This window comes from Plectropomus leopardus, chromosome 5 (assembly GCF_008729295.1).
Source record: "Plectropomus leopardus isolate mb chromosome 5, YSFRI_Pleo_2.0, whole genome shotgun sequence".
In the NCBI taxonomy this organism is placed as follows: Eukaryota; Metazoa; Chordata; class Actinopteri; order Perciformes; family Serranidae; genus Plectropomus; species Plectropomus leopardus.
In genome coordinates this window covers 12,428,659-12,454,874 of record NC_056467.1, presented here as the reverse complement: position 1 = coordinate 12,454,874, position 26,216 = coordinate 12,428,659, and the positions used below count along the sequence as shown (strand labels likewise).

At 39.7% G+C, this 26,216-nt stretch overlaps 3 protein-coding genes across 4 annotated transcripts in view; 2 read left to right on the top strand and 1 right to left on the bottom strand.

Moving 5' to 3' along the window:
- The first annotated feature begins 1,012 nt into the window (after positions 1–1,012).
- On the top strand, positions 1,013–2,970 carry dnaaf1 (dynein axonemal assembly factor 1). Its single transcript, XM_042486128.1, has 2 exons — positions 1,013–1,946; positions 2,036–2,970. Exons 1-2 carry the CDS (start codon positions 1,013–1,015, stop codon positions 2,968–2,970), a joined length of 1,869 nt encoding a protein of 622 aa, XP_042342062.1.
- Positions 2,971–3,448: 478 nt separating this feature from the next.
- mffa (mitochondrial fission factor a) lies at positions 3,449–8,462 on the bottom strand. Of its 2 annotated transcripts, XM_042486614.1 has the most exons (8): positions 8,276–8,462; positions 7,392–7,609; positions 6,730–6,899; positions 6,529–6,620; positions 5,404–5,568; positions 4,727–4,783; positions 4,424–4,508; positions 3,449–4,031 (listed from the first exon to the last, which is right to left on the bottom strand). In XM_042486614.1, the coding sequence occupies exons 2-8, from the start codon at positions 7,603–7,605 to the stop codon at positions 3,900–3,902; spliced, it is 915 nt and encodes a 304-aa protein (XP_042342548.1). In that variant the 5' UTR covers positions 7,606–7,609; positions 8,276–8,462; the 3' UTR covers positions 3,449–3,899. The 2 variants fall into 2 exon arrangements, with proteins under 2 accessions (XP_042342548.1, XP_042342549.1); XM_042486615.1 differs by lacking the exon at positions 5,404–5,568.
- A 2,278-nt stretch (positions 8,463–10,740) lies between these two features.
- Positions 10,741–26,216, top strand: part of megf6 (multiple EGF like domains 6) — a 65,469-nt gene continuing 49,993 nt past the window's right edge. Inside the window, exons 1-4 of the mRNA XM_042486634.1 lie at positions 10,741–10,820; positions 11,729–11,863; positions 12,420–12,529; positions 12,766–12,870. Of these exons, the coding sequence (XP_042342568.1) occupies positions 10,741–10,820; positions 11,729–11,863; positions 12,420–12,529; positions 12,766–12,870 (430 nt within the window). The remainder of the gene's footprint in view (positions 10,821–11,728; positions 11,864–12,419; positions 12,530–12,765; positions 12,871–26,216) is intronic.

Genomic DNA, 26,216 nt, shown 5'->3' with positions numbered 1-26,216 from the left:
CTGCTTTTGAAACAATAAGTATCAGTAGTAGCTAGAAAATACACACATAATCTTTATGGCCTGCATGTGCTTGAGTCAAAGTTTATGAGCAGTAGACTTCAACCTGACAGGAAACAGGGGGATAGTTTCAGGTTTTGCTGTCAGTGCAAGCCTCAAGTCTGTGAAAGATTATGTCAGTCAAGATAGGAGTGCATTTAACAGGGGTGAATGAAACTTCAATTGTAAGGCAGAGGCAGGCAAATTGAGCCTGTGCATAAGATGACCCCCCTCTGCAACATAAAAGCAAATATATTTATTCATTGCATCAGAGATTAACCAGTTCTCTAACTGTATGACAGAGTTAAGTAAACAGATGTATGAATGAGAATGCTGTATAACATGTAAGAGGAAAAACAGAACAATTAGGCTATTCAACATATAAACCCAAACCCAAGTTATGGATGCTATGAGCCTCACTGAGCAGCAGGACCGACCTTGGCATAAGGAATCTATATTATTATCCTGTTTAGTCCTCGTATATTCCTCACTTACCTAAAATAACTCACTGTCTAAGCCTACTTGCAAAAACCTCAGAAATACAGGCAGTTCCCGAAATGATGGAAGGCTCAACATTTCAAGACATTGCCAAAATTCACTCCTGCCTCGATACTTCACTGTCACAGCCTCCTTGTAAATGACCCCAAGATGTGATAGTAAAAGTGGCAGCACTACCATTCGTTACTGTTTAATTAACTAGTCGTTCAAGTTCTGGACGTTTTGTTTACATCCGTGCTGCGCATGCGTCTTGGGTGCACGCGGGCATGTTCCGCTCAGGACTCTGACGTAACCACAGACTTACCCAGGGGGTGTTACCATGGAAACAAACATAAACGTTTGCTACTTTAGCCGACCGAGCGGGCTGTCCAGTCAAATTTAAGGGACTGAACGTCTCAAAACCTGCTTAAATACACATATAACATAAGAATATATAGTTTCTATTTCTTCTGCGTGTTATTTTGCTATATTTTTGGCGATGTCCGCTTCTGAAGTCCAGGAAACGATGCGGAATGAAGTCAAAGCGACTCAAGAGGAATGTGGCGATGCCTCCGTAAAGGATGGAGCTCAAGAAAGCAAGAAAAACGATGAAAAACAGCAAAACCCACTTCAGGAGACAAAGGGAAAATATTCAGGTCCAAGAATGACCAAGAAGTTCCTTAAGGACCACTGTAAGGAGAACAAACTTTACTCAACACCTTGCCTGAATGACACATTGTACCTCCATTACAAAGGATTTTCCACCATTGAGAACCTAGAGGAGTACACAGGACTGAAGTGTCTCTGGCTGCAAAGCAATGGGATCCAACGCATCGAGAACTTGGATGCACAAGTTGATCTGCGTTGCTTGTTCCTTCAGCAGAACCTTATAAACAAGCTGGAGAACCTCGAACATCTGCAAAATCTTGGCACCCTGAATGTCTCCAACAACTACATACACACCATAGAGAACCTCTCAGGCCTTCCTAATCTGTGCTCTCTGCAGATTTCCCACAACAAGCTGGAGACTGTGGAAGACATACAGCATTTGAGTCAGTGTTTGGAAATCAGTGTGCTGGACATGTCTCACAATCTGTTACACGACCCTGAGATCCTCCTTGTACTCGAGGCCATGCCAGATTTGCGAGTGCTAAATTTAAGTGGAAATGAGGTGGTGAAAAAAATCCCAAACTACAGGAAGACCATGATTGTGCGTCTCAAGCAGCTCACCTTCCTCGATGATTACCCCGTGTTCCCCAAAGACAGGGCATGTGCAGAGGCATGGGCGGTTGGAGGTTTGGAAGGGGAACAGAAAGAGAGGAAGCAATGGGAAACTCGAGAGAGGAGGAAAATTCAGGAAAGCTTGGACGGCATGGCGAAGATTCGAAAGGCAGCCCTGGAGAGACAATGCCATCGAGAGCTACAGGAGAAGGGTGAATGGCTTATGTTTACAACCCTAGTGCACATACGTACATAGAGTAAATGTAGATTTGCTTTTTTTAGACGGTCTCTTTCATTTCAGGAGCGACTGAGGCTTCCACCTCTCCAGAGACGCCATGTGAGGACAACCACATCCAGATTCTGACTTCACCAAAAGGAGAGACGATCCAAGCCTTTGTGCAGGACTGCCTGGATGCACATGAAGAGTCCTTGCAGAGTCAGTCAACATATGAGCGCGATGAATATCAGCCACACTGTGAACATCAAGAAGCAGAGCAGCCAGGTCAAGGTTCACAGAAGAGGCTGTTAGAGAAAGATGACCAGGAGAAATTACAGATGAAGCAGCCTGTGACAGAAGAGAAAGAGGATGTGAATCCAGAGCACGCTGCACAAGAGCAAGAGAGTATTACAGGAAAGATGCTCGAGACAGAAAAATTAGAGGACAAACAACAAAATGAGTCATGTGGAATCCAGTGTATGAGAAATGAAGCGAAGAGAGAGCAGGAGAGCACAAGTGAGCGGTGTGAAAAGAAACAGCCGTCTCTGGTCAGGGCAGCTCCTCCAGAAGCGGACCACATTGTACCAGCACACGGTCCTGGACCACTGGTTACAGAGCTGGAGGAAGAAGAGCAACTGGAAACAATTCACCTCCCACACCGCTCACTGTGTGTCGATGACCTCCCTGATCTGGAGGATATAGACACAGAGGATTTCACAGCACTTTTCTCCTCTCAGCAAGTGTTCAAACCTAAAATAGAAGTCTTATCAGGAGGCAGTGATGAGGATGAACCAATCGGGGATCAGAGTGAGTTCATCCCCACCTTTGGTCCGGAGGAAAATTCATTGTTCTTGATCAATGGCAGCAACAAATCAGCTGGGATCTCTGACATGTCTTCATCATTGGTGTATCCAGGAGATGGGGATACCACAGAGTCACTAATGTTTGAACCAGTGGGAAAATCCCAAACCAAACAAACCTCTTCTCCACCACGCTGCCTGATTGAGGAGCTTGAATGATGCTCCTGAGGTTTAAGGCATTTTTCTGTCACATTAAAGTGACAATCTAGTCTCACAGCACATAGCTTTAGGGTAAATGTTCTTATGCTGGCCATGTGGGGCCATAAAAAGCCCAATGAGGGTACAGTTTTAATTTTAAAAATTAATATTTAGTGGTTATTATTCTAGTGGATTGTTTTTTGTTGAGCATATTTGTGTTACAGAATTTTAAAGCCGTCTTATATGGTTAATTGTTAGACTTTGAAAACAGAATTAATATTATCTGATCTATTAATTTTTCTTATATAGTCTTCTTCCTTATTGTCAATTATAGCTGCTTTATTTTAAAAAAAATAGTCATTATTGCGAAATGTAATTCATCATCTAGAATATTTGTTTAACAATTTCAAAAGCATTTGTTCATTTGATTTATTGTAAGACTGTGAAAACAAGAAATTGTTATGCATTTCAGCATCAATAAAAATACAGGACAACGGGGTCATATGTATGGTTTTACTAAATTGTATTACATTTCCCCATTCAAGTCACATATTCCTCTCTCCCCAATAAATATTCTCCACATTGCAGCTCCTCTTCTGTTTTGGTAAACTACGCTTTACTGTATCTATGGATGACTTCTTTCCAAAGAAGTATGACATGAACAAATATTTACAACAAGTCATGCTTAGCATTGAGGCAAGAAGATTTGTAATAAAAACAAAACATGAGGAAACATGAGACAGGATGAAATAAGAGTAAAAAAATAAAACTGTACATGTATTAAATAAACCAAATCAAAATATAAGCCCTGTGGGAAAACAGACCTTGCACGTGTGTGTCATGGTCTTCTTCACACAGGGACTGAGTGCAGCGAGTAGCTAACATTTGACACATAGAATAAGGTAAAGTACGTTCTTCTGTCACGGTGATGGCAGAAATACGGGCCGGCTCTAACGTCGCAACCACACCCAGGTGTTGACGAGCCAGAAAGCTACAGTGACCGAGTACAGGATCATCTCTCGCTTTGCACGCTCCTTGTTCTCTTCTTCCAAATGTTGGAGTCTCCGGTTCAACTTGATAAGCTATAGATTTAAAAAAAAAAAAAAAATTCTCAGTGACAAGGCTTTCATGATTCACTTCTGTGCCACAAGATGGAGATAATAATTCAAGTAATAATAATAACTTTGTTTATGTAACACCTTTAAAAACAGTTTACAAAGTGCTTTGACGGACAGACAAAGCAGAAATTGGATGCATAGACAGCAATGTAACAGCAAGCCAAACAGTTTTGTTGAACACAAGCGAGAACAAACTAGGGCAGGTAGAATGTAATCAGAAACAGAGGACAAATAATGCAAGATGCAGGGCACATAATGTCAATATAAAATAATAAAAAAGAAATAGACCAAAAACAAAAGTCAAAATAAAAAGACAAAAAGATGGTGATGCGTTGGTGTATTTATAAAGAACTAACCTGACGCCGAAGCGTTGTTGCATCAACCACAGTCATGTCATCAGGCCCTCCATCCAGTGTGGCTTCATATGTTGATAATGCAAGCCTGGAAAAGAGAACAGCCAGTTTGAGAATGACATAACTCAACCACAACAGAGTGTATAATCACCATTACACTTTGTAGATGTATAAGAATAGCAACCTAATTTTAACAGGTTTTTCTGCAGAGGATTAACCTTATTTCTTGACCCGAAATGAGAATGGAAGGTAGAAAAGGAAAAGGACAAAGAATCAGAATGAAAGTGAAGTGCCAGGTGGAGTTACCTGGAGTCATGCAGGGGGTTGGAGCTTGAAGCCGACCCCCCTCGCAGTGATGGTTTGCTACAGAGGTGGGGGAAGATGGGGTCGGGAGGAGGGAAAAATAAGAGAGATAGAGCATACTCATGGCACAGTGTTGCATACATGCACACACCTCGCATGTCCTTCACATAAACTAATCCTAGTCTTTTTTACATGTCACATAACACGCTTTTTCAGTGCTCTTATATATTATTATTTCCCTACCAGACATGAGGCTAAGAATGGTTGGTTGTAGCTTTTATCTGTGATTTTTCATGGTAGAAAGTGCAGCTATTACAGTCATTTCCCACCTGCAAGTGTGCTAATTTAAATAAGCCACAGATGCAAAAGGTACATAAGGAAAAATTGTAACATTTTACATCTTGACTAATACATGCTGTATTAATATTGTTATTTAATGTTAGAAAAGGTCGTGCACTGCTAGAGCCAACTACAGAAACACTCCCAACTTCCCAACATAACTGAGGGCCAAACAACAACTGAGAAACACCACCACCTTCCCCTAAGAAAAAGGGTACCGAGGAACAGAATTTCGAGTCAATTTAATGATATTTTAAGGGAAAAAAACAACTGATGAAGTCTGTATTGCTCTTTCTGACCAATATCTTTTTTTTTTAAAGGCTGGTAGATTGAGAGGTCACCTGCGAGGGTTCTCATCCAAGACCTCCAGGACTTGCTGGTAGGCCCGACGTGTAGTGGACTGGATGAAAGATAGAACACCGCTAGCGCTGTACAAGTTGTGTTCTTCTTCAGTCACGGTGAGAGGGGGGCAAGGGTGGACAGTGGCAGGGGGGGACGGGGTCGCACTGCTCAGTGCCCACCATTAAGAGCAGCCAATTCAGAGGGGAAAGGGGAGGAAAAGACAACAGAGGAAAGAAAGGAAGAAGGAAGGAGAGGGAGAAAATAAGGAAAAGAAACTGTCCTCAACCTTACTGGCTTTTTCAAAACTGCAATCAAGTTAAAAATAATTAATAGTAATGAGTTTTAACCTGCCAATCACTAACAGTGGTTTACTAACATATAATGCACTTAAAAAAAGAAGCGGAAACGAAGATGTGAACTACAACCACTGACGAGCACATGATTCCAGTCTTGACTACATTACTCAAGAACACTTGCTTGCTCTTGTGGCGACTTTAATCAATAGTACCCGGATGTCACATGCAGTTGTGTTGAGGAAAGTGATATGGACATGAGGTGTTTTTTGCTGCATTATAAAACTGTAAATACATGCATACGCCAATCTCATCATTTTCTACCCAAACAATAAAGCTACAGAGCACATGTAGTGGTGTACATTCAAATATGTAAAACTAGTATGCTTGACATCTGAATAGCTTTGCATTCAAAATGTACAGCTTGCATCTAAATTTTCTTTTGTTTTCTGTTGTGTTTCATTTTGTGTCCTGCAGTGTAGCTAAGAGGAGAGTGGGCACTTTAAATTTGTTTATACACTTTAATAACATTTTCTCATTTTCCAGTAATCCTGACATCAATATACATTTCAAAATCTGGAAATGACCATTAAAAACGTATCAGTACATCAGTTATAGTGTTAATGGATTAGTGTCAGCAACAAAAAAAGCTAAATTCTGGATTGACACAGAGCAGCAGAAGTTCTCACATCAAAACCGCTCACAAAGGCAGTGACGACAGACAGACACGAAGAAAAAGGGAAACAGAGCTAAAAGAAAGATGCTCGTGCATGCATGTAGGAGATAACATGGAGCCGCTGCCAAGCTAATAATGACATATCCAGTACTCACGCAGAATCATTGCGCATCAGTTGACTGTTATGCCGGGCAGCTGCATTCTCACTGGCTGAACGCTCACGCCGTATTCGTGCGTGGGGCCGCAACTGCAAAAAATAATGACAACTGGTTTATTCATGTTATGGTTTACTGTAAGTAGATGGTTCAATTTGTTTTTATGCGGCGTAGAGGACAATTTGTTGCATCATTGCTTACCACTTCCTCACTGTCTGGAGCTGCCCGCTGATCCTCTTCCAGGAAGTCCAGGGGCCGATCACTAAGGGTGAGCACTCTGGGTGGAGTCTTCAGGGATAGGGTTTCTAGTGGTGTTGACTGGATTAAGTCCAGGTCTCTGGGTCTGGGGAACTGAGGGTCATTACTGTCTCCTGTTAAAGGAAGGTGACACTTAATTTAAACAATGTACTGAGATTTGAATGCTGTGGTTGAATAATGACTTTAATCTTCACATGTGTAGTGAAACAAAACATGAGTGTGACCAAAGACTTTATTAATATTTGTTTGGATTTTATTTAGGATCACCTTAAATTTAATTTCTTCTTAAACTATGTTTAAGAAAAATGACAAAGTTACTTTGTACCTTTATTCTTGGTTTTGGGAGATAGTTTTTCATGTTTACTAATATTTTTGGACTGTCTTAGACCATAAGAATAACATGCATGAATTTTGAAAATGGGCGTAGTTCCCATTTATATAAGTAACATGACAAAGTCCTGTGCTGCTGATTAGAGGGATATCCATGTCAAAGCCACATAATAACAGTCAGCTGACAAGCCCCAATGACACACAATTTGTTTGTAATAACAGACTTCGAATAGCACTGAAAACACCGCCCTGTATTGACAGAACAGCATACTAACCTGCAATCACAATTCTCTCTGGGACTTGCATTATGACACTGTGGGGGACCTCCTGAGATCCAAGATTAGGGTCCTCGCGGGCCTGAGGAGCCACTTTGAGCATCTCAGGGATGCGCATCCTCTGGCTGATCCCTTCTGTGTACTCCAGCTCATACTGGATACGGTTCATCTCCGCCATCTCTGCCGTGGGGGAAGGGAACGCTGCTCCATTCATTTTGCTGTGGGGAAGGATTTGTTCAGGATCACACAGCTAATTGTCAGCAACAAAAAGGTCACAAAGGGCAGAGAGCATGCCAAAATGAGAGACCTGTAGGTACTGATGGTTTCAGTTTTAGTCCTGTTGAACTTGTCATGCTGCATACTTGCTGGTATGTCTTATTTAACTGCAGCTACTACACATAGATCACAAAACAATAATATCCTCTGGGAACTCCTCATTAAATATTGAGGCATCTGATGAGCTAGAGGCAGGGGTTAGAGATGGAAAATTTCTCGTGACACAATCATATGATTGTAACTTGGTGCCCTATGACTTTGCAGAAGGACACAAAAGGATGCTACATGGGTACATTTGACAGCACTCTCGACTTGTATGAGATCAGAGCTGCTTCAGCGGCTACTCGAACTACAGGATAACGATAAATGTCTTTAAATGAATGCTAACATGATGCTAATAACAATGGTGCATATTATTGACTAAAACTAGCCAGGCTAATACAATGGCTATGTGATTACAGTTAAAACAAGCTCGGCGATTTCAGAAAGTGTTAAATCTAACGTTAACGACTATTAACCAAAACCTGAAGCTGACGCTAGTTTTTATTTGAAAGCTACACAAAACATTAGCGCCATTTCCAGCTAGCGCGGCAGTTTCGGTTTCTTACCGCTTGTTTTGTTGTGACGGATAACTGCCTCTCCGACGAAGAATTTATTTATCAAATATTGAAGGAAATGAAAACCTCTAAATATACCCAGAATGGTACGGTTAAGTGCAGGTATTACAGATGATTTAGCTGTCAGGCATCTCCTTGTGTTGACACTAGAGAGGAACCTCCTCTCTTCTTCCGCTGTCTGTCCTCTAAACAGGAAGTTCCGACGCTCAGGAGGAAGTGACGTTTATTTACCGAGCGCTAAAATTAAAAGCAGATCACATTTAATTTTGTTCGCATTTTTTTTTTGGTAACTTAAATTTCGCCTACTTTATAGGTGGAAGTTTGAGTTTGTGAAGACGTGAACTTGCAGGCCATGCGTTGTCGAGCATTTGTAAGATGAACATTTTGATGTTTAGCCTATTTTGGGTCAGGTTTTGGACCACATTTCCTGCAGAAGATGTCGATTTTTTTGTGTTCCTGCCAAACATCAGAGGTGGGTACTCTTTTCGATTGTAAGTCATGGAAGTTTTTTTAAGAATCTACTGTAAATGTCATGCAATTATTACCTGCCAGTCGCCCCCACACAGAAATTCTCATCCTTAATTTGCTCCTGTAGAGGGGGGTCAGGTAAGGTAGGATGGTTGGTTGACTTGGACAAACTCAGCAGTCGGTTGTCTGCCATGAGAGGGCTGTCAGCTGATTAAGCTCAACTCTGCCCTTACAGTCCAAAAAAGCTGGTCCATGTGTGTCTCTTTTTGAGTTGACATCCTGGTGTTTGTGGTCATTTTGTGTCTATTAGTAGTCATTTTGAGTTTTTCTGTAGTTGCTTGCCCTCTCTTTAAAGTCATATTTTGTCTCCTTGTGGTCATTTGTGTCGCTGAGTAGTCATTTTACATGTCTTTGTAGTCATTTTTAATCTCTTGGTTTTGTTTGAAATTTTTTTTGTGTCTTTTTGAATCTCTTTGCAGTCTTCTAATCTCTTTGGAGCTGCTTTACGTCTCTTTGAAGTCATTTTGTGTCTCACCATGGTTAGTTGTGGCTCTTCATAGTCATTTTACATCTCTGTGGTCATTTTAACTATCTTTGTGCTCACTTTTAGTCTCTTTGACGTCAAATTGTGTGTCTTTATGGTAATTTTGAAAGTCTTTGTAGTCCGTGAAGCCTCTTTGTAGGTGGTTTGCATCTCTCTGTAGTTATTTTGAGTGTCTCTGTAGTTGATTCCTGTCTCTTTGAAGTTATATTGTGTTGCTGAGTAGTCATTTTACATCTCTTTGTAGTAATTTGTAATATCTTTTTAGTTGCTTTGGGTTTGTTTGCAGTTAATTTTTGTCTTTTTGGTAATTTTGAATCTCTTTGCAGTCCTCGTCATCTCTTTGTAGCTGCTTTACATCTCTTTGTAGTCATTTTGTGTCTCTTCATGATAATCTATGTCTCTTCATAATCATTTTACATCTCTCTTGTCAAAATAAATCTCGAACTTGCTTTCCATCTCTCTGAAGTATGTGGGGGGAAGTCTGTGTCTTCATGCTCATTTTGAATCTCTTTATCTGTGTAATCTCTTTGCAGCTGTTTTGCACCTCACAGTCGATTTGTGTTTCTTTATAGTTGTGTAACAGTTATTTGTGGTCATTTAGGCTTTTTGTAGTTGGTTTGCATCTCTTTGTTCTCATTTTGTGTCCCTCCGTGCCCAGTAGGCACAGGTCTTGTGCCCCTGGTCTTGTGCCCAGTAGATCTGTTCAGTAATTCATCTATGCTTGCATCATCTTGTGAACCTTGAACATATTCAAAGCACATGTTCTACACATGCACGACTTGATATTGCTGACCTACCCACTTAATCGTGGATTTCATTAATTTTACTTCAATAATTAATATTTTACGTACTCTTAATACTCGTTTTTAAACATAGAATTCATTAAACAATATATTTAGAAAACCTTTTGTGAGAATTTATTTTTTGATATACCTACAACAATATGTAGGCTATTTAGTCAAGGGATCAATTTGTTTATTTATTTATTTTCTTATTTAACCTTTATTTAATCAATAAAGTCTCATTGAAATTATGGATCTTCTTTTCCAGAAAGACATGGCCAAAACATGCAGCATGAATAAAAACACAGACAGAAAACACAAAAAGAGACTAAATGAAATAACATAAGCTTTAAGCCTGCCTGGATAGTGAATGGACAGGTTGGTGTCGCTGGGGTTTAGGGAGGTGGCCCCTGGGTGACTGTGGGTGGTGCGTTTTCTCGGAGCCATTCAAAGGCTGCAATTGACGTGAACAAGTCGTCCTCCTGCTCAACCGGTGAAGGGGAAATCAGGTCTGGATCTCTGGAAATATCACCTGAACACAAACAGCAAGTTTTGAGTCATGTCTCGTGGCGGACCTCCATCATTGTCAGGATGCTCTTAATTTGATGGATTTAGAGGCTGCGCCGATTGATTACATCTCTCCGTGTCTGTAACTGGCTGAAATGATGTTCCCAGATATTTTGTGTGTGATATTATTCGGCACTGTACACATCGTATCATCTTTGGAGCTACAACTTGGCATGTAAGTGAAGGTTTTTAAATTATTTATATCAACTGTTTTTAATTTGCATTAGATTTTATTGAATGAACGGGTGAGTATGAGTTTTATATTTAGCCTACATGTTTCACAATAAGATACCAACATATCACCATATGCCACTATTTTATTTTATTTTATTTTTTTTACAAAGACGGTTATGCTCACAGTCCACATTTCACACGTTGTTTTTTATTTTTTTTTAACTTTTGTCTGTTACTTTATATTGTACTCTGTTCAATACCCACTAGGCGTCGCTCTTTCAGGTCCCCTATGAGGATGAATGTCTGTTTTATAGTACTGTTGAAATGTGCTTCTGCATAATAGCTTCAATAGTTTTTGTGTAGTCCTCCAACAAAGCTCTACCAATTTAAATAGACTGGACTGAAGGAACAGTTTTCATTACAGGAGAAGCTAAATGCTTCCTCTAATAAACTTCAGGCTGCTCTGTATTGAAGCCAGATGTGGAGAAAGACACTTCTGGATAGTTGAGGATACCTGCACTGACAACACATGCAGATACACACTGCTCATCACAGAGTGCTGTACAGTGCAAACCTCGGGGTTGTGTAAGGACCTTGTACACATCAGTGCATACATGCAGGCACAGGTAAACAAATCTGGAGAAGAAAAAAACGTAAGTTCCTGTGGTATTTAATTGGTTGTTTATGGGATGCTGTGTTCAAATCATGTCTGTATTTTCTGGATCTTATTTAAGCATACTGCACCAAACAGGAAGCTGTAGATTTGTTGACAAACAATGTGTCCATGGTGAGCTGATGTTCATGCACCTGAACATGTGTAGAATTTCCATATTTTTATTGTTATTTTTTAAATATATTTTTGACTGCTTCTATCCATGTCTTTCTTGTTTTTGTGTTTCCCATGCACAGGCCAAATGTTTGTGCTGACCAGGAAATGTCCATGTTGGGGGCCCGTCAACCTTGTGTCCAGGCTTTTACACGCATGGTTAAGGTGTGGAAACAGGGCTGTACCAGCCACAGTTGGTGTATGGGCTATGAGAGAAGGTAAGATGCACAACTATTGGTGCAAAATCAATCAGGCTATCTTATTATTATATATCTTACAGCTGCAGTAAACCTAGTTGTGATGGACTGTTTTACTCTTACTTGCTCATTAACCCATTTCATAACTTTGAATTTTCTCTCTTTTTGCCTACTCTGTGGGATTGGAGATCATAATCTAAGAACCACAATACTGATTCACCTTTATCTGAATAAGAAACATTGCAGCTTTGAATATGCTAAACTGGTCTCATTCTGAAAATGACTGTTAATTTAAAATAACAATAGTCCTATACAACTGTCAATGTTTTCCCATCATGACACACTGAGATACTCTTGAAATGTAGGAGACCAATAACTATTTTAAGTTACAATGTGCTGAAAAAAATTAAAGGGACAGTTCATCCCCAAGATCAATCACCTGTAGTGCTCTAGATTGTTTTGATGTAGATTTTGGTGTAAGTGCTAGAGATACTGGCTGTTAATAATATGTATAAACTTATAATGTTACTTCCAGAAAATCCTATCATGTGACTGTAACAGAATTTCTCCTCCTCAGGACAGCATACTACACAGTGTACCGGCAGTTGTACAGCATGGATTTGCACACAGTGTATAAGTGTTGCCCTGGCTGGACTCAGAAGGGTGAAGAGATGGGCTGTTTGCACAGTGAGTAATAACATTATACACACATACTGTAGGTATCATGTAGGTCTAATTTTCATACTGCTGTGAAGCTGTTGCATACATCAATTTGATATTTATTACAATGGTTGATCTGGAAAAATGCCAGTCACATTAATCAGAAATAAAGTCAGCCTGCTGAGTAGAGGCAGTGCTCCATCATCCATACATAGAAATGCACATATACATCAGCAGCCTTATATGATATGATATATCTGCAGGGGTGTGTGATGCCAGTACATGTTTCAATGGGGGCCAGTGTGCAGAGACTGAAGACCAGATATGTCAGTGTCCACTGGGCTTCAAAGGGATGCGGTGCCAATATGGTAAGTTTTTATTCCCATCTGTTAAAAAGAGTCGACCATGTTAATAAATCTGCAAATGCCATTGCCTTGCATTGCAGGAATTCATATACAGTATACAGCAATAAGACTAGTGCAGCTCAGTGAGCCTGTGAACGAAACTATATTCTCAGAGGATAGCATGCTGTTTAAGCTTTAATAGGCCCAGTTCAGACGTTATGCTTTCACTTTGCAAGAGCAGAACGGGCCTGTCGTGAAGCTGTGATTGGATGAGGCCACTCTGTGAGGGGTCTCTGGGTAGTTAAAGGTAGAAGAAGTGCTCTCTGGGAGAAATGGTTTCCTTTGAAGGCTAGAGCCTGGAGTGCTGTGGCTAACCCAGCTGAGCCTCCACTCAATAAAAACTGTATGTTAATGAGCATATATGCAGTTCTGCTTTCATATGGCTGGGAAAGCAAAACCCTATTTAGTAACCTTTGACTACCTTTGATTACCAAAATTAGTTTAAAGGAATAGTTCAACAATAATTCAAACACTAATTAATATGGTTTTTTTTGAAATATGGAAATACAGTTATTTAGTGGAACGTTAGATAACAAGACTGATACCACTTGTATATCTGTACGCTTAATATGAAGCCTTTATCAGCGACTTTTCTGTAACATCATCTTGAGTTTACATAGACCTACATACAAGCAGCATGCTGAATCAATTCATTAAAATGAACATTTATAATTGTGATTAATGTAAACTTACAGGAGGGACTCATTGAAGAGAGGTTTTGTGGATCGTGCAGCACCAGCTGTCAAACGTGCACATACTATATAGTGTCACAGAGAAACTGGCACGATATTTTGCAAGAAGTATTAAAACTTAAAATGTTCTATACAAAACTTTACATGCATCAACTTGAAGGAATAAATACTGTGAAAACAGTCACTCTGCCCATCATATTAGATATGAATGTGGCTTATCTAAACCTCATCTCATCTCTTAATTGTATTAAATACCCAAATGCTTACTAACTTGAGAATATACAATGACAGAAAAGTCCTGTATTTGAGGAAATCCCTTAGAAAGAGAAAAACAAATGGGACGTAATGCCCCATAGCCTCAGGTTCAGACTTTTAAATAAGGCTTTTCCCCCTACTGAACAGTCTTGACTTGCACAGCAGAAACCAAGGATCTACCATCGTCAATGGTAAAAATGTACGGTTACTTTTATACAAAACTTGGTTGTCCCTCTTGTCTCTGAGCGTTGTCTCGTCAGTGTGTTTTTCTGCTGCTCAAACCCCTCTGCTCTACGTCAACACACAAACAGGAGGATGGTTGTTAGTGTTTTGAAGGAGTCCTGCTGAGACAGAGTGGTGAACAGAGGATATTTGCTTCCTACCCCCCACATGCTTAGACACACACACACACACACACACACACACACACACACACACACACACACACACACACACACACACACACACACTGCAGAGTTTCTCCAGGGCTTTTAAGCAGTTCTTCCTCTTGCTCAGACATTTCACAGGAACGTGTCGTTGTTTGTTAGAGGCAGCTCTCCCGTGTGTTTTGACTTGGGCTGTTTGGTTTTCACACATCACAATGACACAAGGGAACAGATAGAGATATTAGATGTTATCAGAATTCCTCTAGGTTTCTCTTCCTCTCGTGAACATCCTGTGCTTCGAACTCATCTCGCATTTTGTAAAACGTTTTTCCTTCTCTCATCTCTCGAGACAGATTTATCCCCACTGCACTGCCAGAATCATTATACAAGGAGAGAGCCAGCCAAGCGCTTGTGTTCAGCCAGGTTCCCTCACTGAACCTCTGCTCGGTGCAGAGACATATAGACCAATAATCCTGTGTTTTAAGGGTCTGAGTCCAGGTGTTACATTATTGTAGATGGATTCCTTTTAAGGCCCAGTCATAGTTAACATTTGATTTGTTGTATTTCTTTCAATCCACAGTGATTCAAAAGAAAGTCTAATCAGTCTATTGGCGAGATTTGACTATAGTCACAGATACTTCTGTCTAAACTGCATCTGTTATTAAAAAGGCAACATATGCTTTTGCCATGCTTGAACTGGAGTTAATACTAAGGTTTACAATATAATGTAAGACTACAGCTCATGACAGTATTTTGCAGAGGAGTAATGATGCCATTCAAGTTTGTTCCTTAACTGCTAAAACAATTACAAGGATACACAGAGCTTTTTGGAAATTTGGAAAACTCATCTGTTAAATCGTGAGAGCATGTGAAAACTGACCCTGGTAGTTTGATCGAGGACTTTCTGTTAACATACAGGGTGTTGAGCAATTGTAGGACACTAGCATTATGTTAAACATGAAATGCAAGAACTTGTTCAGCCCATAACTGAGATTGTAAGGAACTAAAATTCTATGTTGATAAAGCAGCCAAACATATAAGCACAGTACATGGTAAATTTACATAGACTGTAAAAAATAATGGTCATAGCTATACCGTGACAACACTCATGGTTTATGGACTTCGTTTTGAAGCCGTGAGTGCGGCATTTCGGCTTTGCCATCTTGGATTTTAGAGCCAGAAATACCATATAATAGCATAACTGGCACTGTGGAGGAGTGAGAGGTTGATCTGACTGAGAAGTCAAGGACACTATCTGCAGACAGCCTGCCACTCAGAGTGACCTGCCCTTAATTATGCATAACGTTAAACCTCAGTAATATGTAAATGGTACAGAATTAGCTATAGAGACAAAAACTATTTTTGTACCAGGCTGTAAACATGTTTATTTCTGCTGTAAAACTGGGCATTATAACATGGGTGTCTAAGGGGAGCCAGCCTAAAGGAGCCATTCAAAGAACTGCAGTTTTTGGTGCTTTGGTGTTGGCTTCATTTTTATTAGCTGTGGAGGCTGCCGTTTGGGTAAATATGAGAAATAACATACTGTTTTGAACCATGGACTACATCCCATAAAGGAAGGCACAAGTCTGACTTTTCCCTATACGTTATGGGTGAAACCTTTGTAGTTAAAACTCACTGGAAAGCAGATGAATTTGTTTTTTGTATGTTAATGCTTCACCAGTAAATGGAGCAATGGGCCATTCACAAAAAAAAAAATTCCTCAATGGACAAAATTAAACTTGCTGTGTGCACAAATGATATTAGCCATGTATTGAACATCCCTGCATCACATAATTATCAAGAGATACTGCAACTCTAGCTCAACCTGGGAACCTGGATATCTGTGCGTGCACACTGATCCACAGCAGTCTCACCCGGGAATCCTCTCCATTATTAGATTTGCATCTTGAGCTTCAACATTCCACAGTGACGGAATTATTACTGTCCTCTATGTGATTCATGAATAATGGAGAAAAAGCAGGTACTGTAGAGAGGCAGGAATGTTGACCACTGCAGATTTATCTTGGAGTAATAAGTTAAAGGCAACAGGACTGCAACTGTTTGGACATGAAGACGTTTCACAGGGCTTCAACAGATTTATTATATGATGTTTCCTGCATATTTTTATGCTTTACCATGTGCTCTGAATCCGACTGCATGTAATGGCTGTTGGAGCGTGTCAGTGTTTGGCATTTCTGTCTTTCTTTCGGTTTCCTGGTCAATTTTCTGGTTGTTGGTCCATCTGCCAATTAGCCTGCCTCTCAGTTTGTGTATAATATAAACTGCACCTGTGCTGAACATTTCCTCAAAAGAAGAACTTTATTATGTTGAATTGTCATAGTATTGTATTTGAGCGTTTGTTTGGGTTTATCCCAAATTGAAACCTCCGTTGCTGAAAAATGCAGATCCTTAAATGGCCATTTGAGTCCGACTCCAACAGTCAGTCCCCATAGACACCCATGTTAAAACTTTAAAAAAAAAAGGGTAACCATGGCATTTCTTGGGGGCGCGTCATGTAGGCTTCATTACAGATTGTGTCTGTATACATCTCCTCAACCTATTTTTGTTCGCTCCAATATATCCAATTAATGTTGTTTTTATCTTCAGCAGGCAGCTGTTTTTAGGAAAAAAATACCACACAGTACTATATAATGCACAAAGAAAAACAATGTTAGCAATAGCTGGTGAACATAGTGGAGCATGTAATGAGACAGTTGGTGGAGACAAAAAACCAAAGCCGAAAGACAAGTGAATGTTGGACTGAGGTTTGTCAGGTGGACAGAAACAGGACTCCAAGTATATACTCATGTTGCTCTATAAATGCTAAAAGGAACTGCAACTGTTTGGTACTAAGTGTCTTGTTTACAGCTTGTTTCCAAAAATGCTAAAATAACAGATGGTGCTTAGCCTAAATTGGAAATAAGTATATGAAATGTGTTTGTTGCTGACAGCTTCATGCATTTTTTGGATCACTAGTGGTAAATGATCACTGACTATCGCTATTAACACTCATGGTGCTTCAGATACTAGATAATTCACAAAGATGAAGGATGAGAGGGAATGTTTCAGATATATCAGGCATATCTGCCTTGCCTTTTCAGCACAGTTCACCACAGTTAGACTTCAGCAGAGGGACAATGCACACTGAGAGCTGTGTTAAAGCACAGTCTGGCTCTGGTAATAGTTCAAACTAGAATCCGTGCTCTGCTCCTTCGCCCTTCCTTTCAGCACTCATAATCAATTGGCCTCTTGAGCGATTCTCTCTTTGGTATCGCTGCCAAGTTGTGGTGGTAGAGCCCACTGAGCATTGTGGGAGCCGACCGGCCACCTGCTTCCAATCTCTGATATGAGACAGAAGGCACCGTCTATGGAAATGTATGTCAGCCACTGACACCAAGGCCGTGGTGTTGACACTGTGAGGTAATAAACAGCCTGGACAAAGCCCAAGCATGTGCTGAGACACTGGAGCCTGCTCTGTAATCGTTGCATTGACTCCTGCTTGTGAATGCCACTCTGTCTCACTCCATTAAGCCTTCGATTAGGCTTTGCTTTGGTTAAATTGGCGCATGGGTCTGCATAAAATTAAGAGAGCACAGGCACATAACAGTGCGAGGACAGAAACCATCTGGTCCTCACTAAAGAGGCCTGGCTGTTTTCAGAGCACTTTGTTGTAGAGTGGTCACGGATTGTGCCTGGGACTGGATCCTGTTGCATCCTGGTTTTTGCTATGTAATGAGATGGCTAATGACATCAGCCGATATTAGGAAAAACGGGTTATTTTTGTTGTGATGACACAGTATTAGAAACTAGAAGCAACTACAAGAACCTTTTGACTTTGGGGGGAAACTAGATTTTTTTTCTTTCGAACATCCACACACTTAGATGCAATTATCTAAACCAATAAAAGTGCTGTGGACAGTGTTATTACCAAGTGTCCACTCTGGGGAACACTGAAGAGAGTTTACAGTTGTTGCAATGCAAATCACATTTCCTCACATGGGAATCATCTTTCTTCATATGAACTCAAGTGTTTAATCCCCAGGACCTTGGGCTGTCTCCCATATAGGCTTGGTGGCCTTCCCCATTAAATTAAGCACACCTGTCTTTGTCCATATATGTAAAACTCTGTACATGTGTTTGTGCATGTGTGTGTTTAGTCGTGCTTATAGTTGGAGAGTGTAGCATTTATTTGTGCATCTGTTTTGGGGCATTGAAGCTTGGTTGAGAAATATTCGCAATTAATCGATGCATTGAGAGGGGGTTTAAGATGAGTGGGCATTTTTTTAACGTGACATTAACCTCTTTGTTAGCATGCAAGTTGCCGTAACATTCACCTTCATAGCTAGAAAAAAGAAGACTTACAGTTTTCAGGAGATGCTTGACTTTTGAAGATGCTTGACTTTTTTGACGTCTTGCTGGCGTACCTGTAAGCCTGTCACGGGTGTTCAAACTGTCAGAGTGACAAAACTTGGCTTATCACCAAGTTTAAATGTCCTTGTTTGAGAATAACTAATAATGTTGATGCATAATGAATTAGGGTGGATTTCTATTTATTAATTTATGGGCTTTTGGGATTTTTAGGGTAATGGTATAGAAAAACAAAGCATTCGAATATTGAGGTGGACATTGATTACCATGGCAATGATTAAAGGTTCACAGCCTTCATGTCAGCCTTAAATAAATGACAATGTGTTTGCTTCTATTGGATAAAATATTGAAAGCAGGTTCTTCTTGAAAGATACCTTCTTAAATCCTTCATGTAATGATTTTAACACTGTGACGCTATCTCAGTTTATAGTAGACTGGGATGTGGTCAGGACTCAGGGGTGGCCTCAGGGAGAGTGAGTGGCTCCTTAGTAGGTAGCTGTAGGGAGAATGAGGTGATTAAAACACTTTGGGAAAAGATGCTGACTCAGAGCTCTGGGTTTAAGTCGTCAGGGCATTCCTACTCTTCAGGGGCATAGGTTTCATTGCAACATTGGGGAAGATGCATATGAAACAGGGGGTTTGGGGATCCTTCACCAGAAAATTTTGAGAAGTAAATACTTAATTTCTTGCATACTGGTGAATTTTTATACACTAGTTTAGGCTGCCAGTGTCTTTAATTTTGTCAAAATAAGTAATGGAAGTCCTCTTCTACTTCCTTCTTTTTTTATGGGGGGGATGAGATCACATATTCTAAATATTGAGGGGGATGTGTCTCCTGCATCTATGTCTTTGTTCCTGTTCCTGTGAACATTATCATGCCCCAAACATTGCGTAGAGCTGTGTCACACTATAACATATCTCTGCTGAAGCTGGGGGTATAGTGACCAGGATTCACCCTTTGTACACTACTGTGTCCAGATTTTAAGTAGGCAGATTTGGGTTTCCTGAATTAGGCCTATCTTTTGCTCAATTCTCAGAATAATTTAAGACATGTGCTTCTGAACTCCCTTTGAATGTTGCTTAAAAATATTTGCATCTTGGGAAAACTCTGGAAAAATGATATGGTAATGTCCTCCTTAAATGAATCTTCAGTCTCTTTTTGATCTCCTCTCTTCTGCTGCTTTGTCTTAGTCAGTAATATCATACATCCCTGCATGTGACTCTCTGTATTGGACAGAGGGGAAAATCTGTCCTGAATTCATTTTACTGGTATGGCTGCTCCTGCATTGAACCCTAACTACAGAGCCTGTGAATGAATCTAAAATGGAAAGAGACCATATTTTCTTTCAGATTTCTGGAAGTAATTAAGCTCAAAGATGCAGTCAAGTCAAAATTTCAAGGTGTGGTTACAACACGCAAAATAAATACACAACCCAGATTCATTTAGGTGAAAACTGTGGCATTAAACCCAATTACGACATGAAAAACAGAACATAAAAGATGATGTCTTAGTAATTCCTGTGGTCGGTCGCTTTACTTTAGGGAATAGTGATGTCTTTTACAAGTTTGGAATGATCCTTCCACCTTGAGTTAACTAACATACCATGCGTACAGTTTATCCTCTCAGAGTCTTTCCATGCAGTTATTTCCACTGTAGAGCTCCAGGCCAATTATAAGTGTTATGTTTTGACTCCTGAGTAACACGAGTCTACTGAACATATATTTCCCTCTGTATTTCCTTGTCAGACAAATGGGTACATGTATACTACTGACTGTTAAAATTCCAGGCTAAACACTATCAACAACTGAGGTGAGGACATAATCGCATTTGTAATAACATTTATGCACTAAAATCACTTGGTCTTAACACTGTTTAATCCTGGATACTGGACCCTAATCGAAAGGACCAGTTAACATATAAAAGGTCTTGAATTTTGTCAAAAGTGTGCAGCAGACTGTGTTTTGAATTAAGATATGATGGGAACCATATGTCTGTAATGACGGCTGGCCTTACTGTTTGTTTTGGTCTTGTTTCAAAGATTTCTTTAACCAAAATGTAGTCGCTGTAGAAGTGTGGATGTCATGATGATCTTTATTTTCATAAAGAACTGCAGTGCAGACCTCATGATTACCTCTGACAGGTTGGTCTTTGCTTTGGCTAGCAGCTCTCCCGTTCTGTTTATTAGAGGTTAACGAAAAGGTTCACTGAAAACTATATTAACAATGTAAGCCTTCAGAGATGAACAAATCCCTTTAAAGTTGGCTGGACTGGCGTAATTTGAACTTAATCGTTGAATAATCAGTACTTTTCTTCTTAGACATTTTCTTTGGACACCCAGGATTGTACATGAGCAAAAAAATGCAAAGATATTGCTTAAGGCAATCATTTATGGTAATGATCAGCTGTTGAAATCAGACTTAAAGCTGCTGCAGCTTCTGGCAGAATACGTCAGACCTTACGGTAGGAGAACAGCCTTACTGAACCACTGCATTTAGTTTAAACATTACACTAACAATTACCAAAAAATGTCTGTCAAATGTATTTTGTCTTTTTTTTTAACCATGCCTCGGAGATCTTTTGCCATACTGGAAATAGTAGATAGATTTTGAAGTTCAAACTTTTTTCTCTAGAAAAAGTTAAAGGCCAGGTGGCTCATTGTTCCAACCAAAGCTGCTGAGAGAAAAGTACAATAACATATTGTTTTTTTCCACTTGCAATGTCAGCCAGAGCTGTTCCACTTTCGGTGTTATTATTATTTTTATTACAGACAGGAAACTGAACTCTAAAGTTTTGTGACTAATAGTAAATCCACCACACGGACAGGTTGAGGATGTCCAGGATTGACAAGGAGAGGATGTATCATAGTTCAGTAGATGATAAAGACGTTGGATATTTTGTGTGACTCTTCCTGTAGATAAATATAAGTCTGTCTAGAAAAACATTACGAGCAGTACTCACTTGTCATTTGCTAACAATGTTTTCTTTAAGCCCTGTGTACCTTCCTGTTTTCATTCTTTAAGTCTGCTATTGACTGTGTGGATGTATGAATCATATCCAAGAAACAGGCTTGAAGGTAGCTCTCCTGGCAGGAGTACAGCCTGGGCAATGCTAGTGCTACACGCTTAGCATAGCTATTGGAGGAAGAAGCTCATTAGAGCCCTAATGGCTGCCATATGGCACGACGGTTCTCTCACACTAAACAAGCAAACCCTCATCTCTCCAAATGCATCAAGGAACCATTGTTTACCAGGTTAATGCTGAGGGCTGGGGCTAATGGTCTGTGTGATTGTGCTCCCAAACCACACTTTGAGATTCCTACAGTAGCAATGGAGCACTTTTAGATTATTGCAGCGTTTGCATTAGGAAACCAAAGGGAGGTCACTGGTGGGGATCAGTCTTCTCTACTTTACCAAAGACTATTGATAATAGCCTTTGAGAAATATAAAGAATCATGGATACCTTGGATAAATATCTGACTTTTGGACCAATAGTGCAGCTTTTTGGCTACAGAAAAAGAGAGTGAATGTGATTGTTTTTCAGTGTGAGCTTTTTGGAGTAGGTTTTTTAACATTATTTGCTCTTTTTAGAACATGCTGTTTTTCTCTTTTGTTTTGTGGGAGACTCATATTAACCTGAGCTAGCTTATTTTCATTTTGGGGTAAACTATGGCTTTGACAGGCACCCCCAACATGCATCAGGGGAACTGCTTAATGGTCAAATTTATGACAATGGCAAATAATATCAAAGCTGTCTAAATGCGTACATGTGTTAGACGATGTTTCTCAGAATTGACTTAGATGTTGTTTCTAGGTTAGCTCTGTCTAGTCTGAGGTTAAAATCAATTTTTAATGGTTATTTTTACAGAGCATTTTTTGCTATGAGATGCCAACTCGTCCTGTTAAATCTACAGCCACATTTCATGCTTTCTGTGGAATGCATCTTCTGTCTTATCTACTGGCGAATGACTTTTCCAGATGTAGAAGTTGACAGAGGCTTTTATGGCGATAAAGGGCAAAAGGTTAGACTTTTAGGGTGTCCAGGTGTTGTTTCAGAATACAGTTGTTCATTAATGACTTAAGTCTGGAAGGATCAGCTCACTCACAGACGTAAGGGTTATCAAGACTGCGTGATTAATAGCTGTGCAGACTAATGTGAACATCCCAGTGACTTCACCCTCACAATGTTCACGTGTGAGTAGACACTATCTTGCACTTCATCGTAACCAGACTCCTCAGCTGGTGTGTCACAGTCCATAATTGGGTCGTGGGTCCATTCTGAATGGACTGCAAGTGACTTGTGAACATGTCAAGTATTTAGATAAACACACTTTATTTTGAAGTACAGTGAATTTTCAGTACAGAGCTTATATTTTGAAGTGCAATTTCTATTTATTCTTGCAAAACATTTTATTCCTTTGTGTTCTAAGCCAAGGTGTTGTTCACATTTTGTGAAGTAAAATTGAATATGTGATAATTTATTTAATGTATGGACCTTGAATTTATGACCAATTTGGAACCACTGTTCCAAACATCATTGAATCTCTTGAATGGAGTACCATCTCAGGTGTTATACTGGCCATGTTTTTTTGTTTTTTTTTATCAGTTCATGAAGCTTACTATAATTTTACTGTAATATTAATATTGCATACTTAAGACTAAAATTGTGTGGTGATCACTACAGTTCTGTTTAGGACTGGAAACCACCTTAGATCATTCAGTTCTCGTGCCAAGTGATGCATTTTACTGAAGTTTATGGCTTTAGTGTGCAACCTTTATCCAAAGACTAAAAGTGTCTGCTTACAACAGCACCCAGTTGTCATCATCAAGTCATTTGTTGGGGATAAAATTAGATTTTACTGATGCCATAAAAATAACTAAAGAGGGGAAATATGGGCACAGCAAGTGACGAAATTGTCCCACTAAGACTGTCTCAGCACAAACTCTACAGTCTCTGAAATTCCCCATTATATTACAGCATAAATTTTGTGTTGAAGGGGCAAATGGGAAACATGTGAGCTGCTAGTGTGAAGGCGTACAAGCATGCGACCATGTGTACCAAAATGTGCAGGATTACTGTTTCATAGACACTGCAGCGAGAAGAGAGTGAGAAATGTAGTTTTTCCATAATGCCAGTTCCCCTCTTGATCAAATTGAGTCAAACATTAGATCTATGTCTCTTCACTCTATTACTGTGTGCTTGGATGATCTAATGGCAGCTAGTATTCTTCCCATAGATTCGTGTTTAAAGCCATGATTGATTGTATCCCTTTCTCAAGCTGTCTATTTCATTCAATGCAACTGAAAACATCTTGAAAACAGTCTCACTTTTGTCTTGTCTTTCTGCTGAGCTGGTTGTTGAACGTCCTTTTCCTCTCCATGACAGGTTTCTTAAAGCTCCTCAGCTGTCTAAGAACAACCTTTGACCTTTGGTCAGTTCACAGGATCTTGTTTTTTTTCCTTTTTTTTAACAGCACTTGATGGACCTTTCTTTTTTTTCATCTTAATTACTTTAAATCTGTCATTGTAGCCAACTTTTGTCCCAAGATGAATGTTGGATTAAATCTGAGTTTATAGAAATAAGCATATCTGAAGTTGTGCAGCGCATGAAAATATAGCTTGCGATAATAGAGCAAAGTTACAGTGTTTGAGGTGTTTGCTGCTGTAGCAGTGTATTCATTGGCTTCAGTGTAGCTGATGAATAATTAATAATCATAATAAACAATGAGTTTCGTTGCTCTGCATTTTCATCTTGTAGATTACAATGATGAATGCGTCACTGGCTGTGATAAGGTCAAAGAAGAATTCAAAGAACTGATGGAGCAAAGGAAATGGGAGATGGAAGTGAGCCTGTCACATATTCAGGTGCGATATCTCAGCATTGCAATATTACAGCTCATGGCCAAACCACAGTGATTTCACAGCCTTATTAGCTGGCTCTGCTGCAATAGTCCCTCTGATGTTCAAAAGAGCAGTCAAAGGATATTTCCTGTTATGACAGCTCTCACTTGACCCCCTGTGGTTTATTTGGAGAGTGGATGTTGCAATATCAAATGTCTTTTACTTTTGGTAATGTGTCATTTTTAGTTGAAGAAAAAAGCTTTAAGAATCAATAGAGACATGGGTTTATTAGATGAGCATTGCAGACTCTCTTCTTAGACATAGATAAGTTGTTTGGTAAGTTGCATTCCTTTTTTATGTCCATTTGTCACAGTAGAAATGTGGGAATAGAAGCTTAGAAAATGTTGGAAAAATGAATAATTCCTGCCAGAGAATCAATTTCCATCTAGAAAGGAATAAACAGTAAATCTCTTCAGGTTTGAGTATCACTTCCGACCACTGTGGTCTGAGATCCTTCCACATTCATTGAACAGCGTTGAGAGACATGCCTTGCAGCTGAGGCCTGCTGATTCAGTTATTGATCTTGACTTTCTTTGCCTTATGTTTCTAACATGAGGAAAATGGACACATGGTCGAAGGTTTGTTGATTTATTTAATGTCAAAGTACTTCAAATAGTTTTTTGCACAGGGAGGATGAGTGTTGCTCCTTGGAAAAATTTGACCAGGGAGGTACTGTACTGTAGGGGACAAGTAATGTCAATAACACCTAATGAGATAAGCAGGATTAGGGACTTTGTGGCTGATGTTTGTCTGAAGAGAGCACAAGAACATCCAAGCAGCTGTCTGTTCTCTCCGTTTCCTGATGGGAGACGATTATCACCACCATTCATAAACCAACAGGAGACCAACACTTTCCATTCAACTCAGAGAAATGAATTTAAAAGATACAATTGTGTTTCAGGATTATATCTAAGACATTTTTTTTATAAAACTGCACAAATAAAGCATGCATCAGAAAAAGACTGAGTTAAAAAGTAATAAAGTAGACAGATGTGTGTCCAAAATGTATTAACGAATAACTCGGTGTTGAGGTAAGTGGTATGTGTCATCTGTCCCGTCAGTCCATCAGTGAGATGCAGATTGATCATCCAGATATATAGGTACAAGGCTTAGAGGCCACATGAGGAAATCCGGTCTGGTTATTGAGGAAAAGACAGCAGGTGTTGGGTATCAGAGGACTTGAAACCAAAAACCTGAACCAAATGGTCTGGTTCAGTTCAGTTCAATTTAGTTAACTTAACTTGTTACACATAAGCTAGTTATTAGAAGTTATTTTTGCATTTTCATTGTCAAAGGTTATGGGTGGTGACAATAGAACCTCTTCATTCTTTCCTGTTTTTTTGTCAAGGTGTCTAACCCACCGATCCAGTACTAAAAGATGGAGCTGGAAATACTGCAGTCCGTTGACTAGGAGTATAAAACACAAGTTTCATCATGATATGAAGCTATATCTATTCTTTGGACAATGGTATATTTGCTTACAGCACAAGGTCTGTGGCGATACAGTTTCGATTTGATTTAGTTCGGGGCCCTGCGATCAGTATGAGACAATATCAGAAAAATCCTTACTGTCTTTTTCGTGGCTGCGTGCCATTGTCTGCCTGGCGCCAGGCCGCTAGCAGTGTTTTAATGTTAAGAATGAAGGTGCACTCGGTCCTATTTGGAGATGCAAACCAGAACGAGAGTTTAGTTGCATGTGTGTGCAGGTTAC

Coding starts and splice junctions, on each gene's coding strand:
- dnaaf1 (XM_042486128.1), top strand. CDS start 1,013: ATGTCCGCTTCTGAAGTCCAGGAAACGATGCGGAATGAAGTCAAAGCG. Junction 1,947..2,035: donor TCGAGAGCTACAGGAGAAGG/GTGAATGGCTTA, acceptor CTTTCATTTCAG/GAGCGACTGAGGCTTCCACC.
- mffa (XM_042486614.1), bottom strand. CDS start 7,605: ATGAATGGAGCAGCGTTCCCTTCCCCCACGGCAGAGATGGCGGAGATG. Junction 5,569..6,528: donor CTGATGCGCAATGATTCTGC/GTGAGTACTGGA, acceptor GGCACTGAGCAG/TGCGACCCCGTCCCCCCCTG. Junction 4,032..4,423: donor CAACAACGCTTCGGCGTCAG/GTTAGTTCTTTA, acceptor TTAAATCTATAG/CTTATCAAGTTGAACCGGAG.